The sequence below is a fragment of the Protopterus annectens genome, chromosome 6.part0, assembly GCF_019279795.1.
Source record: "Protopterus annectens isolate FY-2018-M chromosome 6.part0, PAN1.0, whole genome shotgun sequence".
Lineage (NCBI taxonomy): Eukaryota > Metazoa > Chordata > Ceratodontiformes > Protopteridae > Protopterus > Protopterus annectens.
In genome coordinates, this window is record NC_056737.1 from 1968182099 (window position 1) to 1968202380 (window position 20282).

Here is a 20282-nt window from a genome sequence, read left to right on the forward strand (position 1 = left end):
GGCGGTAGAGCCTTTTTGATTTTTCATAAGGATAGGGTATCTTTACGTACTAATCCTTCCTTTATGCCTAAGGTGGTTTTAGTGTGGCTTTAAACCAAACTATTCATTTGCCTACTTTTTATGCAGATCCCCAAAATAAAGGGGAAAAGATTTTGCACACTTTAGATGTACACAGGCAATTGCATTATTATTTGAGCAGGACTAAGGATTTTAGGCAGTCTCAGCAGTTGTTTGTTTCTTTTGCTTTGAGTTCAGGGCAAGCCTGTGTCAAAACAAACTATTTCTAGGTGGATTGGGTTTTGCATTGCATTTTGTTATTCCCATCATGGCAAGGAGATTCCAGCTGGGATTAGGCCTCATTCCACTAGGGCTACTGCCACTTCAACAGCATTTCTAAGGGGGGTGGCAACTAAGGATATTTTGGAGGCAGCTACTTGGAGTTCAGTGCATACTTTCTCTAAGCATTATCACCTTCCTCTCTACTCTAAGTCTAGGGCTGGTTTTGCCACGGCTATTTTGCAGGGCATGTTGTCAGTTCCTGCTTCCTTATGATTTGCCAGCCTCCCTTACCTCTGCTTTGGGATTCTACCCAATAGTTAGGACTGCAGCAATGTGGAATGAAGAACATAGTACAGTTTTGTACCTACCATAAATGTAGATGTTCGAGGATCCACATTGCTGCAGTCCAATTTACCCTCCCTCCTTCCCCTCTGTGTTTAGGGGTGGTTGTGTAGGTGAGGTTATATTCTGGTAATTTTGTATATATTGTACATATTTTTGGTGCAGGTATGTTTGGAGTTTTTGGTTTTGGCCTTATCTTTTCAGGGTCTTCTGACATCTGGGGCAAGAAAAGACTGAGGATATGACGTCGGTCATGCGCATTAGTACCCTGACGTACTGACGTCAGTCTAATGCGCCCTGACCGACGTCAGCCATATACTTTGGTATTCGGGCCGACTGGACAGCGGACTACCCAATAGTTAGGACTGCAACAATGTGGATCCTCGAACATCTACATTTATGGTAGGTACAAAACTGTACTTTTTTTGCATTACCAATTATCTGCACTGCCCTTTGGCTTCTCTACTGCGCCCAGGGTCTTTACAAAGTGCCTGGCACCAGTAATTGCATTCTGCAGACAAAGAAACATTCAAATGTATCCTTATCTGGACGATTGTCTCATTCAGGCAGAGGACAAGGACACTCTTCTTCAACATCTGGCGTTTGTAAAAAGGCTTCTAGCATGCCTAGGGTACACCATAAATGAAAAGAAATCACAACTTGTACTCCCTCAAATAATAACATTCCTGGGTGCAAGCTTGAATACAACTGCCCAGATGGCTTACCTCACACCAGACAGACAAATGCAATTGACAACATACTTCAAACAAATGGCAACAAAAACCCAGTTATCTGCAAGACAAATTCTGCAGACTTTGCGGTTCATGACATCCTGTATTCTACTAATTCCATATGGAAGACTCCATATGAGGAAACTTCAATGGTACCTAAAAGGTTTATGGAGTCAACATTGTCACAGCCTGGAAACAATGATTCCTCTCATTCCCTGCCTACAGCAGAAGTTTCTTTGGTGGGCAGAGACATGTCACCAAAACAAGGGACTGCCATTCACTCTACCCCCTGCCACCCAAACCCGAACTACAGACGCATCAGCCTATGCTTGGGGGGGCCCACCTGGCAAGGAGATGCATTTAGGGCAAATGGAGCCCAAACCAAATGCATCTGCATATCAACCAGAAAAAATGCTAGCTGTTCAGCCTTCAAGGACTTACTTCATCCAGGACAACTATTGACAAAGACGGACAACACCACAGTTATATGGTACATAAACAAGTAGGGGGCTACCCATTCCTACCCCCTTTGCAGACTAGCCATGGCCTTGTGGAACACAGCCTTGACTTAACAAATACATCTTCAAGCTCAATTCCTGCCAGGAAAGCAAAATACTCTGGCAAATGGCCTAAGCAGAAATCTTATGGACCCGCACAAATGGAAACTGGATCCACAAATCTTCAGCATGTTAACACAGAAATGGGGAAGCTCAGACATAGATCTATTTGCCTCTCCCCAAAGCTATCAGTTGGACCAATTCTGCACAAGAACTCATCACAAAAAAGCATGGAAAGTGGATGCTGTATCCTTCATCTGGAAAAACCTATCAGTCTATGCCTTTCCCCCTCTGCCTCTACTCTCCAATGTCTTACTAAAAGTCAGACAGGAAAAAACAAAAATGATTCTAATTGCTCTGGACTGGCCTCACCAACACTGGTACCCGCTTCTAAGGAATATGTCACACCTTCCTCCGTGGTACTTGCCTCAAACACCTCATCTACTTTCTCAACAGAACTATCAAATTCTGCACACTCAGCACCAAACTCTGAATCTTGCAGCATGGCTAATCAACTAATTATTCAAACCACATCTCTCAGTAAACCTGTGAGGGATGTCATTTTGGAAGCCAGAAGGCCTAATACTAGAAAATCTTAGGCTGATAAATGGAAGAGATTCTGTGCGTGAAACCAAGCACAAGGAATAGACACAGCAAAGCCCAATAATCCTCAGATTTTACAATACTTAACTGAGATGCTTGACAAGGGCCTTTCTTTTTCTTCAATAAAAATCCATGCCTCTGCCATCTCGGCTCATTACAACACAGAGCCTACCCTCTTTTCTCATCCACTGCTAAAACAGTATATCAGAGGGGCCAAAAATTGAAGGCCTCCCAGGAGAACACCAACTCCTGCATGGGACCTCATTTTTGTGCTGGAAAAACTCACCCTGCCTCCTTTTGAACCAGCAGCTGCTGCGGATATAAAATTTCTATCTTGGAAGACAGCTTTTCTTTTGGCAGTCACTACAGCTAGAAGGGTTTCAGAACTACAGGCTCTCATGGCAGTGGAGCCTTTCATTATATTTTACCCGGACAGGGTGGCCCTCAGGACCAATCCTTCTTTTATTCCTAAGGTGGTATCCAGTGTGGCTCTTAACCAGACCATTCACCTGCCAACATTTTTCCCAAATCTGCAGAACAAGGGGGAGCGGATTCTGCATTCATTGGATGTACACAGACAACTAAGATTCTACTTAAACAGGACAAAATCTCTAAGAAAGTCTGAGCAACTACTGGTAGCATTTGCTGCAAGATCAGAGGGGAAGACTGCATCAAAGCAGACTATTTCTAAATGGATAAGCCACTGCATTCGTTTATGCTATTTGCACCATGGCAAACCTGTGCCCAAGGGGATCAGATCCCATTCCACCAGGGCTGCCTCTACTTCAGCAGCTTTTCTCAGAGGGGTCCCAACCAAAGACACTCTAGAAGCTGCTACGTGGAGCTCTGTTCATACATTCACAAAGCATTATCATTTGCCTCTCTTCTCTAAATCCAGGGCAGGCTTTGCCACTGCAGTCCTGCAGGGCCTTATAGCTGCTCTTAATGTTGTTTGGTTCCATCTTCCCATCCATAGCTTTGGGATTCTACCCAAATGTAATGACTGCAACAGGGAAACACAAAAAACATAGTACAGTGGTGTACACTTACCATAAATGTAGATGTTCGAGTGTATTCACTGTTGCAGTCCAGATTACCCTCCCTGCCATCCCCCATTCTATACCTAGTCTTCCCTTCACTATACTCAAAAGCCTTTGTGGTGTATTTGCTTTTAGCTAAAGGTAAATTTTATGTTTCTAAGGTGCATTTATATATTGACAGTTTATTTATATATTTTTGCTCCCCATTTGGGGGGCACCTGATATCTGGGGCAAGAAAAACTGATTAAAATGGCATCGGCTGCATGTTTTATACCCCTGACGACCTGACGTCATGGAAGAGGAGACAGCAACCGACGCAGGACCCAAGACTTTGTTATTCAGGCCGACTGAGGGCAACCTGCCAGCAGATTACCCAAATGTAATGACTGCAACAGTGAATACACTCGAACATCTACATTTATGGTAAGTGTACACAACTGTATTTTTCTTCTGATGACCAGGATTTGCCCTTATCTGTCTATGAGGTTTCTGATGCAGAGGACTCCATACCCTCTGCTTCCCCTCCAGAGGATTTTTCTTTTGATTAAACTTTGCACACTCTTGGGGAGCATTTCCGCTGGGAAAGCCAGGATTACTCTGACTCCAAAAAGAGGCTTGGGGAATTCTTAATCCTACCTCAACACAGGCCTTTAGCTATCCCTCCTGGACTGGACATTGTAGATGATGCCTTCTTGGAATCTAGCCTTTACATCCGACTCCCAGAAAACCTGACAGGTATTGCAGAGTACCTGACTCTCACAAGTTCCTCTTTAAGAATCCTACTGCGGACCCAGAGACCATTTCACAGGGACCCAAAGGCATTAAGGCTACTACTGCCAAAAACCCTACCCCCTCTTATAGAGATTCCAGGGCTCTGGACAGATGGGGTAAGAAGGTATACACTTCTGCTACTTTGGCCATTAGGGCCTTAAACTGCCAGCTACATATGTTAAAGTATCAGCAGCATGTTATTGGACTGCTTAAACAGAAAATGATGTTGATTCCTGACTGTGCTGAAAATAAAGAATTACAGGATTTAATGCATTCTGCTGAACAAGTTGGTAACCATACTTTGCAATGTGGTTTTGACTCTTTAGAAGCATCTTGCAGGGCTGCTGTCACTGGGTCTGTTCTTAGAAGGCATGCTGGCTTAAGGAGTAAAAGTAGCTAGATCATGTTAAAGCTAAAGTACTGGATGCTCCCTTAAACTAAGACCACCTGTTTGGCAACAAAGCAGAAGACGTACTTAAAAATATGGAGGAAAAAGCTAAATATATGCAAACTGTTAAAGATTTCCTGCAAGTACAGCCTCCCAGATTTAGTAGTCATTGGCCTTCTAAGAATTAGTCATTTCCTGTCTCTTCAAGGCCTTTTCAGTCCAAACCCAGGAACAGCAGACCACCTAGGCTACAGTCTCAAAGTACTCACAGGCCTAAGCAGTGGGGGCTCCCACTTCCTAAGCTGGAAGTAGTAAGACACCCCCATGGTAAACTGTCACATTGACTTAACCTTAAACCTTTCAAGCCCTGCTCAACTGCCTGCTCCCTTAGGGGGAAAGATTGCCCTGCATGCAAAAACTGGGAACTCATTACGCAAGACAAATGGGTTTTAAATATAGTTTCCCAGGGATACAGATTCCACTTCCACCCCTTACCAACCCCAAACAGTTGGCCAGACCTACCACCAAATCAGTGGGCAGAGGCTCAACAGCAGGTTCTCTCTCTTCAGTAAGTATCAGGGCTATTCATCCTGTCCCAGCAGAGGAACGGGGACAATGTTTTTACTCAAGACTTTTCCTGGTACCCATAAAGGACAACTCCTGGCGTCCTATCCTGGACCTCTCTATTCTAAACACCTTTTTGATAAACCCAAAATTCAAATGCTAACTCTTCATCAGTTGCTTCCCATGCTAGGCAAAAAATGCCTGGTTGGCAACACTGGACTTAAAGGAAGCTTACCTGCACATTCCAATAAGGGAATCTTGCAGAAAATACCAATGCTTCAGAGCAGGCTACATGCGCTATCAGTTCTCTGCACTGCCCTTTGGCTTATCTACTGCACCCAGGGTATTCACAAAGTGCTTAGCGCCAGTCATTGCATTCTGCAGGCAAAGAAATATTCAGATATACCCATACCTGGACGATTGTCTAATTCAGGCAGAAAGCCAGGACATACTATTAAATCATCTGGCATTTGTAAAAAAACTGCTGACCTCACTGGGGTACACCATAAACGAAAAGAAATCTCACCTAGTACCCTGCCAACAAATTGTATTCTTGGGAGCAAGCTTGAACACAACTTCCCAGATTGCCTACCTCACACCAGAGAAACACGTTTATTTGACAGCCTACTTCAAACTACTGGCCACAAAGACCCAGCTATCTGCAAGGAACATACTGCAAGCCCTGGGGTTCATGGCCTCTTGCATCCTACTAATTCCATATGCAAGACTGCATATGAGGAAACTACAATAGTATCTAAAAAGCCTATGGTGTCAACATTCTCAGGATCTGGAATCAATGATTTCTATCATTCCTTGTATAAAGACAGAGTTCCTTTGGTGGGCAGAGGCCTACTACCACAACAAGGGACTGCCATTCACTCTACCCCATCAGACTGTGCATGGGGGGCTCACTTAGCAGGGCAGTGCATTCAGGGCAAATGGAACCCGAGTCAAATGCACCTGCATATCAATCTAAAAAAAATGTTAGCTGTACAGAATTCTCGGACAGCCTTCAAGGACCACATTCTTCCAGTACAATTATTGGTAAAGACAGACAACACCACTGTTGTATGGTACATAAACAAGCAGGGGTAACCCACTCATACCCTCTCTGTAGACTAGCCATGGCTCTGTGGAACACAGCCTTGAGCTACCAAGTGCACCTACAAGCTCAATACCTGCCAGGCATGCTAAATTCACTGGAAGGCGACCTAAGCAGAAATCTCATGGACCCACACGAGTGGAAACTGGAACCAAAGTTATTCAACATTTTGAGAAACAAATGGGTCACCCAGAGATAGACCTGTTTGCCTCCCCTCAGAACTACCAATTGGACAAATTCTGCACAAGGACTCCCCGCAGACAAGCTTGGAATGTGGATGCCCTGTCCTTCACCTGGGAAAGCCTCTCAGTTTATGCCTTTCACCCTCTGCCTCTCCTCTCGAAAGTTCTGTTAAAGATCAAACAGGACAAACCAAGGACAATTCTCATAGCACCAGACTGGGCACGCCAACACTGGTGTACCCCCTCTTGCGCAGTATGTCACTGCTGTAACCATGGCACCTGCCTCTGACCCCTTCCCTACTGTCCCAACAGGAGGGCCAGATTCTGCACTCCCAGCTTCAAACCCTGAACCTTGCAGCCTGGCTAATTACCTGAGCTCTCCAATACCATCCCTCAGTAAGCAAGTGCTGGATGTCATACTGGAGGCAAGGAGACCTAGTACTAGAAAATACTATGCTGAAAAGTGGAAAAGATACTGTTCCTGGAGCCAGACTCGGGCGATGGGCACAACAGTGCCCAGCTTACCGCATATTCTTCAATGCTAACAGAGATGCTCCACAAGGGCCTTTCCTTCTCATCTATTAAAATTCATGCCTCAGCCATTTCAGCACATTACAGTACTGAGCCACCCTTCTTCTCTCACCCCCTGCTGAAGCAATTCCTCAGAGGGGCCAAAAATTTAAGACCACCCAGGAGAGCCCCTACTCCAGCCTGGGACCTTAACTTTGTATTGGAAAAGCTCACCCTACCTCCTTTAGAGCCAGCTGCAACTGTAGAGTTGAAATTCCTTTCTTGAAAAACAGCCTTCCTTCTAGCCATCACTTCAGCAAGAAGAGTGTCTGAATTACAGGCCCTCATGGCAGTGGAGCCCCTCATCATCTTCCATGCAGACAGGGTGTCCCTCAGGACCAATCCTTCCTTTATGCCCAAGGTGGTATCCAGTGTGGCCCTTAATCAGTCCATTCATTTGCCAACCTTCTTTTCTAATCCACAGAACAAAGGAGAACGAATACTGCACTCTTTGGATGTGCACAGACAACTTAGATTTTATTTGGACAGGACTAAGCCTTTCAGGAAAACTGAACAGCTGCTAGTTGCCTTTGCTGCAGGGGCAGAGGGGAAAGCCATTTCAAAGCAAACAATTTGTAAGTGGATAGGCCATTGCATTCATTTCTGATATGCGCCCCATGAAAACCTACGCCACAGGGGATAAGATCACATTCCACCAGGGCTGCATCTACTTCAACAGCCTTTCTCAGAGGTGTTCCTACCAGGGACATCCTAGAAGCTGCTACCTGGAGCTCTATACATACCTTCACCAAGCATTATCACTTGCCTATTTTTTCTAAATCCAGAGCTGGTTTTGCCATTGCAGTCTTGCAGGGCTTAATAGCTGGTCCTAATGCTCTCTAACTGCCTCCTCCCTTCCTTAGCTTTGGGAATCTACCAAAATGTAATGACTGCAACAGTGAAACACGAAGAACATAGTACAGTTGTGTACACTTACCATAATTGTAGATGTTCAAGTGTATTCACTGTTGCAGTCCTGATTACCCTCTTTTCAGCCCCCTGACTTCTACTGGCTATACCTTTCTTCTTGTTTACTGTGTTTAAGCTTTCTGGTGTATTTGCTTTTTGTTGGAGGTGTAACTTGTATATAATTGCTTCCCCTTATGGGGGCACCTGACATCTGGGGCAAGAAAAACTGATGTAATGGTGTCGGCTGCATGCTTTATACCCCTGACTACCTGACGTCATGGAAGAAGAGAGAGCATCAGACGCAGGACCCAAGACTTTGATAATCGGGCCAGCTGTGGGCTACCTGCAGGCAGATAACCCAAATGTAATGACTGCAACAGTGAATACACTTGAACATCTACATTTATGGCAAGTGTACACAACTGTACTTACAATGCATCATTTGGCACGTACCTCACCAAGTACCTGCAACACTTGGAATGCCCTCACAGGTTTTTCACCCAAAAAATACAGGGTATAACCAACATGTCATATGTGGACCAATTAAAAGCCCTATCACTGTATTCAGTTTCCTGACTATTACTGAGGTATGATCTTTGCCTGACTTACAAAGCAGTCTCTGACCCAGCCCTGTTGAAAATGTCACATATTCACAAAACTAATTGTACGAGAGTTACCCACTCCAAACATATAAACTTGATCTCTGAAATGAATAGATCATGCTGGAGACAGATATGTATCCCAGAGATTACCTCTCCTCTGGAATAGGCTTCCTATTCATGTGAAGCAGAGCCCTCCCTAGCCAAAATCAAGCACAATCTGAACCAGTGGATGGGAAAATCACAAATTCTCCTCTTGGAGAGGCACACATGTCCCTTATGGACAGAGGCAGTCTGTAAAAAAAAAAAAAAAAAAAAATGTCTAAACCCCGGTTGCTGACATTTATCTTTCCCCTAGGGATAGAAAATTGGATAAAATTTTGGTAAAAGTAGCTAGGTTTGTAAGGGCTGATGTTCATCGTGTTACACTGCTGCAGTCATTACACTTGGGTTATCCTGCCGTCGGGCGGTTCCCCAGTCGGCCTGAGTTCCAAAGTCTTGGTCTGGCGTCGGTTGCAGTTGCCTCCTCCCTGACGTCAGTGCGGCAGGGGTATATAAGATGCAGCCGATGCCATTTTCTCCAGTCTTTCTTGTCGCACGGTGCCCGAAGCAAAAGCAGTTCGCAAGTGCCGGTCGGCCGTCTCCTGAGATTTTCTTTCCGAATCCAGAACCGAAGTCTTCTACAAAGCTAAGTACCCCGTTGGGGAAACTTTTTCTTGCCTCAGACCGATGTCAGTAAAAGTTTTCTTGTAGGAAGCAAATAGCTCATAAGGATTTCCATTCTTATTGTATCCCATGCCTAGGCCCAGACCATGACGTCACTGGTTGTCGGTTTTGTGCTAGGTTTAACAAACGCACTATTAAACATCGGTTTGATTTTGCCCAACATTATTTTGGTAGAAAATTCAATTATACCATGCCGTCGGAACTTCCAACGACCGGAATACATAAAAAGCACAAAGGCAAGAATAGGCATCCGAGGCCCAAAACTGACGGCGAAGCCTCTTCTAGGCCAGTCGCCAATTCTCCGGTTTTCAGCGAGGTGCCTTCGCAGCCCCTGATGACCACTTCTGTAGTACCACAGGCCGCCTCTGACTCCCACGTGGAGATGGCTGGGCCTTTGGACGCGCAAGTTATTCAGCCAACCGAAACTAACGCTTCAGAGGGATCCGGAGTAGCTGAGCTGCCCGCAGCTTCAGAGGGTGTCTTCAGACCTACTCAGTTAAGCATTAAACCCTCTGCTAAGTCTAAACCAGCTTTAAAATCTAAGAAACAAATAACAGCATTCTCCAGCATAGGCCTCCATGCCTAAGAAACAAATGCTCAAAATGGACGAAGACCTAATCACTCTGATCAGGGGGTCCCATCCCCCTCCTGATAAAAGGCCTAGACAGGATGCAGACTATGACTCATCCGACCAGGTGTCCATCTCGTCAGATTCATCCTCAGACCTAGGATATTCTTTACCCTTTTATGAGGATTCTGATGCTGAGGAGTCAATTCCATCAGCCTTTCCGCCTGAGGGGTAAACCTTGCATACCATGAGGGAGCATTTCCATTGGGAAGGCCAGGATTACTCAGAATCCAAGAAAAGGCTCAGAGACTTCCTTTTATTACCTCAACACAGACCCCTTGCTATTCCGCCAGTGTTAGATATTGTGGATGATGTGTATACTGAATCCAGCCTAAATCCTGATTCCTTACCTCCAGCCCCAGTTAAACCTGACAGATACTACAGAGTCCCTGACTCTCGCAAATTTCTGTACAAAAGCCTTGTTGCTGACCCTGAAACTATTTCCCAGGGACCCAAAGGGGTTAAGGCCACCTCAGCCAAAAATCCAGTTCCCTCTGACAGAGATTCCAGAGCATTAGACAGATGGGGAAAGAAAGTATATACGTCTGCAACTTTAGCAATGCGAGCCTTAAATTGCCAGTTTCACATGCTAAAATATCAGCAATTTCTACTGACTCAGTTGAAACAAAAAATGCTTCCAGATTCAGATCCTCCTACTTTTAAAGAAATGCAGGATCTATTGCATGCAGCTGAACAGGTGGGAAAACATACTTTGCAATGTGGTTTTGACTCTTTAGAGGCCTCCTGTAGAGCAGCCGTTACAGGTTCTGTCATTAGAAGACATGCTTGGTTAAAAGAACATACGTTACCAGACCATGTTAAAACAAAATTATTGGATGCACCTTTGCAGCAGGATGTGTTATTTGGAGTTAAGGCAGAAAGAGGTATTAAAGAAAATGGAGGATAAGGCAAAATCTGTGCAGACGGTGAAAGATTTCTTACAGGTTCAGCCTCCTAGATTTAGCAGAAATTGGCCAACTAAGAATTGGTCCTTTCCAATTACAGACAGACCTCAAAGGGGCAGTTGCAGACGTCCAAGAGGTAGAGGTCAACCACAAGGTCCTTACAGGCCTCGACAATGGGTTGCATCAGGCCAGAAAGAAGGGGAAGACAGGCCCCAACCATATAAAAAGCAACCCCAGCGACTTCCCGCTACAGCTGCCAAACAACTCTTTCTTGACAGCCCCCTTGGGAGGAAAACTGGCACTTTTTTTTATCACAATTGGCATATGATCACCAAAGACAAATGGGTTCTCAACATTGTATCTCAAGGTTACAGGTTCCACTTTCACACTCTGCCAAGGTTAAAAGGAATGCCAAATCTGCCACCAAATCAATGGGCAGAGGCTCAAAAACAAATTACAGCACTCATGGATATGAGAGCTATTCAAACGGTATCACCACAGGGACAAGGATTTTGCTCAAGTCTCTTTCTAGTTCCCAGGAAGGACAAAGCCTGGAGGCCCATTCTGGATCTTTCTTCTCTAAACACTTATCTGGATGTTCCGAAATTCAAAATGTTGATACTACAGCAGCTTCTTCCCATGCTGGGCAAGAAAGCTTGGCTCTTGACATTGGACCTCAAAGAGGCATACCTGCATGTCCCTATCAGACAAAACTGCAGAAGATATCTCAGATTCATAGCTGGTTCAATGCATTATCAATTCTCTGCACTGCCCTTTGGCTTATCTACTGCACCCAGGGTCTTCACAAAGTGCCTGGCACCAGTAATTGCATTTTGCAGACAGAAAGGAATTCAAATTTATCCGTACCTGGACGACTGCCTGATTCAAGCAGAGAGCGAGGCCACTCTTCTAAAGCATCTGGCGTTTGTAAAAAAAAAGTTAAGTTGCCTGGGTTACACAGTAAATGAAAAGAAATCAAAACTAGTGCCCTCACAAGAGATAATATTCCTGGGTGCCAGCTTGAACACAACGGCCCAGATGGCTTATCTCACGCCAGACAAGCAAGGACAACTGACTCAATACTTTCAATTGATGGCAACAAAGACTCAACTCCCTGCAAGAAAAAATTCTGCAGGCCTTGGGTTACAGGGCATCTTGCATACTACTAATTCCATATGTCAGACTTCATATGAGGAATCTACAATGGTACCTAAAGAATGTATTGTCTCAACACTGTCAAAGTTTGGAAACAGTTATACCACTAATTCCTTGCCTTCAACAGGAGTTTCAATGGTGGACTCAAGCTTGTCACCTCAACAAGGGACAGCCTTTTACTCAACCCACAGCCAGGCAAACACTGACAACAGATGCATCGGATTACGCCTGGGGAGCACACATGGCAGGCAACTGTATTCAGGGCAAGTGGCCCGCAGAACAAAGGCATCTTCACATCAGTCAAAAAGAGATGCCAACTGTACAAAATGCACTTATAGCTTTCAAGGACCTGCTGCATCCAGGACAACTATTACTAAAGACAGACAACACTACAGTTATGTGGTACATAAACAAGCAAGGGGGCACTCATTCCTACCCCCTCTGCAGGCATGCCATGACCTTGTGGAACACAGCTATAAACTGTCAAGTTCATCTGCAAGCACAATTCCTGCCAGGAGAGAAAAACACACTGGCAGATGACTTAAGCAGAAACATCATGGATCCCCACGAATGGGAATTGAATCCACAGATATTCAGAATGATAACACGGAAATGGTGGAGCCCGGTCTTAGATCTGTTTGCATCCCCAATGAACTGCCAGCTACAAAAATTCTGCACAAGGAGTTACCATCCACAAGCATGGAAAGTGGATGCCCTCTCATTCAGCTGGAAAAACCTACAAGTATACGCTTTCCCACCACTACCTCTCCTGCCAAAGGTACTCATAAAAGCCAGGCAAGAAGAGCCAAAGATGATCCTGATTGCACCAGACTGGCCACGCCAGCACTGGTACTCAATCTTAAAGAACTTGGCACAAGGACCACCCTGGATTTTGCCTCAAATCCCATATCTGCTGACTCAGCACAAGAATCAGATACTACACAGCCAGCTAAAGACCTTATACCTAGCTGCATGGAAGATTCCTTATTCAAGCAGGCAATGCCGCTCTACAAAGCTGTTATGGATGTCATTCTGGAGGCCAGAAGGCCTAGTACCAGGAAAGCTTATTCGGATAAATGGAAGAGATTCTGTGCCTGGAACCAAGCACACAGCCTTGACCCTCATGTTCCAAACATTCCTCAGATACTACAATATTTAACTGAGATGCTGGACAAAGGACTCTCCTTCTCATCCATCAAGATCCAAGCCTCTGCCATTTCTGTTCATTACAACACGGATCCACCAATTTTCTCTAATCCTTTGCTAAGACAGTACCTCAGAGGGGCTAAAAACATAAGACCGCCCCATAGAGCACCTACTCCAACTTGGGACCTCAACTTTGCTTTGGAAAAATTGACTTTACCTCCTTTTGACCCAGATAACACAGCAGAATTAAAATATATCTCTTGGAAAACTGCTCTACTCCTGGCAATAACATCAGCACGAAGAGTTTCAGAATTACAGGCACTAATGGCAGTGGAACCTTTCCTCATTTTCCACCAGGACAGGGTGTCTTTAAGAACTAACCCTACGTTTATGCCAAAGGTGGTATCCAGTGTGGCTCTAAACCAAACTATTCATTTGCCAAGTTTTTATCTGAAACCACAGAATAAAGGGGAGAGACTACTGCATTCCTTGGACATTCACAGGCAGTTACACTTCTACTTGGACAAAACCAAAGCTTTCAGGAAATCTGAGCAATTATTGGTAGCATATGCTGCAGAAGCACAGGGAAAAGCCATTTCAAAACAGACTATTTCAAAATGGATAGGACATTGTATACGTTTCTGCTGTACACACCATGGAAACCTGTACCTAGCAGCATTAGATCTCACTCCATTAGGGCAGCAGCCACTTCAACTGCCTACCTCAGAGGAGTACCTACCAAGGATATTTTGGAAGCAGCAACTTGGAGTTCTGTGTATACCTTCACAAAGCATTACCATCTGCCTCTATACTCTAAATCCAGAGCTGGCTTCGCTACTGCAGGACCTTATAGCCACCCCTAATGCCTTATAGAACCAGCCACCCTTCCTCAGCTTTGGGATTCTACCCAAGTGTAATGACTGCAGCATTGTAACACGATTAACATAGTACAGTTTTGTACCTACCATAAATGTAGATGTTCAAGTGTATGCACTGCTGCAGTCCAGGTTACCCTCCCTCCTTCCCCTCTTACTTGCTGGTACGTACTTATGTCTTCTACCCTTTACTACCTATGGGGGAGTATTTGCTGGTAGCTGAAAGTTGTTGTTTGCTTTTATTATGTATGTTTTATTAGCAATTTGAATTGCCTACCTATTTGGGGGCACCTGACATCTGGGGCAAGAAAAACTGAAGAAAATGGCATCGACTGCATCTTATATACCCCTGCTGCACTGACATCAGGGAGGAGGCATCAGCATCCGACGCCAGACCAAGACTGGAACTCAGGCCAACTGGGGAACCGCCTGACGGCAGGATAACCCAAGTGTAATGACTGCAGCAGTGTATACACTCGAACATCTACATTTATGGTAGGTACAAAACTGTGTGGTGGTGCTGCGGTAGCATTGTCGCCTCACAGTTAGATGTTGCCCATTTGATTCTCAGTTAGAGCGTCTTCTGTGTGTTGGCATGCGTGAATGGGCGTTCCTTCATTGAAGGTTGTGCGTTAGGCCCGGCAAGCCAGCACGTAAAAATCTACTGCCAGTCATTAGCGGACCAGAGTTCTGCTGTGGCGACCCCTAACCGGGAAAAGCCAAAAGAAACAAACAAACAAAACTGTACTTTGAGCCATTAGCCTAGTAATCTGCTGTGAACCTATGAAAAGGTTTGCTTATTTCCTCCTTTTTTTTCCCTTTTGGGAAAATGCTTTTATGAAGTTATGGATGAAAACTACAACAGCTAAGCCCAGAGCCTCGTATTATGTATGACGTCTTATTCAGCTGAGATGTAAAAGAAACCCAGGGGAGTTTCATTCCTCCTTAAAATATAATATTTTGAATTTACTGTCTGATGATGAACTGGAGATGTTTAGACTGTGTTCACTTGAATCAGTTCCCTACCATTTTGTAAAGCATATTGGATTCCTGGTAGAAGTATTTAAAAATATTTTGTTCAGTGATACATCACTAGTGGTTGTGCCACAGATGACATCTGTCGTCTGCATAAATGTTGGTATTGTAGACCAAAACGACTGTTGCAACAAAAGACTGTAGACTGGTAATAAATAAAAAAGCGTATCGCAACCCAAAACTTTTCGGAACCAGTTGATCAGTTATGGCAGTAGTTATCCTATGTCTTATCAGATTGTTTAAAACCACTAATCTTGCTAAAACATGTAATCCATTGCTTAAGTAGACCTTTATTTTTATCCTTTAATTTGTCGTTTAGAAGATGCAAGGCAGTTTGTCTATCGCTTCTTCAGCTAGGTTCTGTAGTCTGAGGTTGTATTGTTTCCAGATGAAAAGCAGCACAGAATTTAAAGTGGGTTGAATGCTTATAATGGATGAGGTGACACAAGCTAAGCGATTTTCCCCAGCCCTGCCTTTGGTAGGATTCATGTATTTGTTCTGTTAGAAGTGCATCCAAAGCTAGTAGGAATGAACCGATTTGGTGGGGTTTAATATATAGGGAGATTATCTACTCCTTTGGCATTTTTTGATTATTCTGTACGTTATTGCCTTAGTCAGCCTAAGCTTTTGCATTCTCCTTTGTAAGTATTGCATTTAGTTCACTGTCCTATGTTTCTACTGCAGATTGCAATTTTCTGTCATTTTCTTCGCTGTTCATTAGCAGCAGTGGTTGTATTTAAAAAAAAAAAAAAAAAAATATCTCTGTGCTTCAGCCTGTAAGAGATGATAACAGAATATCTAGCCATGGTAATTTCATCAGTTTTCATAGCAAAATCATCATCATCATCATCATCTTTCGGCTGTTCCCATTAGGGGTCGCCACAGCAGATCATCTGTTTCCATTTCTTCCTGTCCTCTGCATCGTGCTCTGTCACACCAACTACCTGCATGTCCTCTCTCACCACATCCATAAACCTTATCTTAGGCCTTCCTCTTTTCCTGTTACCTGGTAGCTTCATCTGTAGCATCTTTTTCACAATATACTCATCATCTCTCCTCAGCACATGTCTCTTGCCTCTCTGGCTTTGTCTCCAAACCTTCCAACCTGGGCTGACCCTCTAATATACTTATTCCTAAGCCTGTCCACCCTCGTCACACTCAGTACAAATCTTAATATCTTTAACTCTGCCACATCCAGCACTAACTCCTGCCTTTTTGTCAATGCCACTGTCTCCAACCTATATAACATAGCTGGTCTCACTACCCTCTTGTAGACCTTCCCTTTCACTCTTACTGGTACTCGTCTGTCACAAATCACTCCTCTGACACTGATCTCCACCCACTCCATCCTGCCTGCACTCTCTTCTTCACCTCTCTTCCACACTCATCATTACTCTGAACTATTGATCCCAAGTATTTAAACTCCTCCACCTTCACAACCTCTACTCCTTGCATCCACACCATTCCTCTATCCTCCCTGTCATTCACACACACATATTCTGTCTTAGTCCTGCTGACCTTAATTCCTCTTCTCTCTAGAGCATATCTCCATCTCTCCAGGGTCTCCTCCACCTGTTCCCTACTCTCACTGCAGATCACAATGCCACCTGCAAACATCATAGTTCACGGGGACTCCTATTTGACCTCGTCATTTGAAAAATAAGGCATTCTAGACCAGGTGTTGCTACTTGAGGGAGGGGAAAAAACAGAACTCTGCATGAACTGCAGTTGTAAAGCTATGAAAGGATTATTTTCAACAGCACTTTAAGGAACATGGACTCAGAGTTGCAATTGTTACTCTGAGTAGTAGTAGTAAAATAAGACCATTTTGTGTAACCTTTATTACGCATGATAATGGATTTTATCTAGTAAAGTAGGCATGGTCCCAAATCAGACAGTGAAGGAAAATCAGACCATTCAGATTTACTTTTTAAGCTTGATAAAGAGGTAAGATGTTGAAGATTGTGAAGTGCAGTAATAGCAAATGTCTGACTTGTAAGCATTGTCACTATTGTAATATTGTTTCGTATTGAGGATTTGTGGAAGCTAGGTTGATGTAGATATGCAGCTTTATTAATGTGTTTATTTTTTGTTACAGAAAGAGCTCTGCAACATGATACTTGACTGCTGTGCACAACAAAGAACATATGAAAAATTTTTTGGCTTGTTAGCCGGGGTAAGTTGGACCATCAAATGTTTCATAAGTCATTGTGATGTGGTTTTTAATGTTATTACTTCTGTACATTGGCAAAGCTAATTTTTTTTCTTTTTAGAACTTTGTGTTGAGTATGTAGTTGAAAGGTCAGCTGAGTGATAAACCTGGACTACCACAGGTGGTAGTGCTGTAATTATGGACTGGTGTCATTGTTGCTTCATTGTACATCCTTGGAGAGATCCCAAAATGAGGAGAAAGATTTCCTTTTAGTTTTGTGGCTTTTTGTGCATGATTTAAGCAATTTTGCAGACCTAGTACAAAAGGGAGAATTCCAGTGTAGGAAATGAATATTGTAGGTTCTTAAGCTGTGCAGACTTGCTAGAGCAGAAGACAAGACAATGTAAATCTCACTTTGTATGCCTTCTTCAGTGTTTAACTGTTAGCTTCCTTTTTCTGATGTCCCCCACTTTTGCACAGTTTTGAAATCTGATGATTCAAATGTCAGCCTGGTAAGGCTTACATAGCCTCCGCTCTCTCTGTTTCTGTACTTGTTTAGAAAGTTATGATCTGATACCCGAATCACTGGAACGTTTTTATTATTCCTGCTATCTAAGTGTTACAAGTCAGAATAGTCTCTGGTGGTGTTTATTTTGCCTGGGAGAAGTGCACAGAATTGAAGCAGTCCTTAGAAGTTTCAGCATAGCTGCTAGTAAGAGAAAATTTGAGAATATTGGGCTTTTAGAAACAAGGGCCATCTACTTGTGTGTCCTTAGTTGAGCATTCCTCTCTACCAGTTAGAATCCAGCAATATATTTTCTGTAGAATCCAACATTAAGGGACATCTGCATACCAATGCCAGTGTAATTTATTGTATAAGCTATCAACTATGTAAGTACATACATCCCAAGAGTTTCCTTTTTATTTTTTATTTTCCAGAGTTCTTACAGGTTCATAGGTTAGTACTAGGCTATCGACCCTAGGGCCTATACAAGCCTAGCCATAACAATTCCCTGGATGTTTCTTCCCACAATATTTACTTCCCTGGACCCCTTTCTAGCAGGGCAACTGACATGTTCCCCGGGGTGAATTTCCTATCTCCCATCCAATCATCAAGGTTCCATTTGAAGAGGGCTGAGGAGGTGCTCAGCTTGACATGTATGGGCATATTAATATTAATGTTATTTATTAAGATGATTAGTCACAGCTTGAAGTTATGGGAAAGAGTAGTGGAAGCAAGGTTAAGAAGGGAGGTGATGATTAGTGATCAGCAGTATGGTTTCATGCCAGGAAAGAGCACTACAGATGCAATGTTTGTTCTGAGAGTGTTGTTGGAGAAATACAGAGAAGGTCAGAAGGAGTTGCATTGTGTCTTTGTAGACTTGGAGAAGGCATATGACAGGGTGCCTAGAGAAGAGTTGTGGTATTGTATGAGGAAGTCGGGAGTGGCAGAGAAGTACGTAAGAGTGGTACAGGATATGTACGAGGGTAGTGTGACAGTGGTGAGGACTGCAGTGGGAGTGACAGAATCCGTTTAAGGTGGAGGTGGGATTACATCAAGGATCAGCTCTGAGTCCTTTCTTATTTGCAGTGGTGATGGACAGGTTGACAGATGAGATCAGACAGGAGGCCCCGTGGACTATGATGTTTGCAGATGACATTGTGATCTGTAGTGAGAGTAGGAATCAGGTTAAGGAGACTCTGGAGAGGTGGAGATATGCTCTAGAGAGCAGAGGAATGAGGGTCAGCAGGGCTAAGACAGAATATATGTGTGTAAATGAGAGGGAGGGTAGAGGAATGGTGAGGATGCAGGGAGTAGAGTTGGTAAAGGTGGACGAGTTTAAGTACTTGGGATCAACAGTTCAGAGTAATGGTGAATGTGGAAGAGAGGTGAAGAAGAGAGTACAGGCAGGGTGGAATGGGTGGAGAAGAGTGTCAGGAGTGATTTGTGACAGACTGGTATCAGTAAGAGTGAAAGGGAAGGTCTACAAGAGTGTAGTGAGACCAGCTATGTTATATGGGTTGGAGACAGTGGCATTGACAAAAAGGCAGGAGGCAGAGCTGGATGTGGCAGAGTTAAAGATGTTAAGATTTGCAATCGGTGTGACTAGGATGGATAGGATTAGGAATCAGTATATTAGAGGGTCAGCTCATGTTGGACAGTTTGGAGACAAAGCAAGAGAGACGAGATTGCGTTGGTTTGGACATGTGCTGAGGAGGGATGATGGGTATATTGGGAAAAAAGATGCTAAGGATGGAGCTGCCAGGTAAGAGGAATAGAGGAGGAAGGCCTAAGATAAGGTTTATGGACGTGGTGAGAGCAGACATGCAGGCGGTTGGTGTGACAGAGCAAGATGCAGAAGATAGGAAGAAATGGAAAGAGATGATCCGCTGTGGCGACCCCTAACAGGAAAAGCCGAAAGAGAATGATGATTTATTAAGATGATTAAACTGAATTACAAAACCAATATTAAAATATATGATTGAGTTAAATGTTATAAAGAAGATTACTCAAATTGGATTAGATTAGAGTTGCCTGAAATTAAACCCAAGAGATGCCACAGTTAATACAGTGGCTTCTGAATGGATTAAGGTACACATTTGGGGAAACGAGCTGAACAGCTTGGTATGTGTAAAAACTGTGGACCCTAATAAAATTAATAGATAACATATCACAGTTGAATCAGTAAGAAAATTATGTTTATTAAGTAGACCATTTCAACAGCTGCAGTGGTAGCGTTGTTGCCTCACAGCAAGAGGTTCTCCCGTTCGATTCTCGGCTGGAGCGCCTTCTATGTGGAGTCTGCATGTCCTTCCCGTGGTCGAGTGGCATTCGAAAGACATGCGTGAATGGATGTGCTGTCATTGAAGGTTGGGTGTCAGGCTGGCACCTTGGCACTGTAAAAATCTATTGCCAATCATTAGCGGACCGGAGTTCCGCTGTGGCGACCCCTAACCGGGAAAAGACGAAAGAAGAATAAACAAGTAGGCCATTACACCAAATAACTGCTTTCATACCCTCA

General features: G+C 43.8%; 1 protein-coding gene across 1 annotated transcript in view; it reads left to right on the forward strand.

Moving 5' to 3' along the window:
- The window catches only part of CWC22 (CWC22 spliceosome associated protein homolog), a 2826743-nt gene that overhangs the window by 2494093 nt on the left and 312368 nt on the right, over positions 1-20282 (forward strand). Inside the window, exon 15 of the mRNA XM_044073714.1 lies at positions 17206-17283. Coding sequence (XP_043929649.1) covers positions 17206-17283 — 78 coding nt within the window. The remainder of the gene's footprint in view (positions 1-17205; positions 17284-20282) is intronic.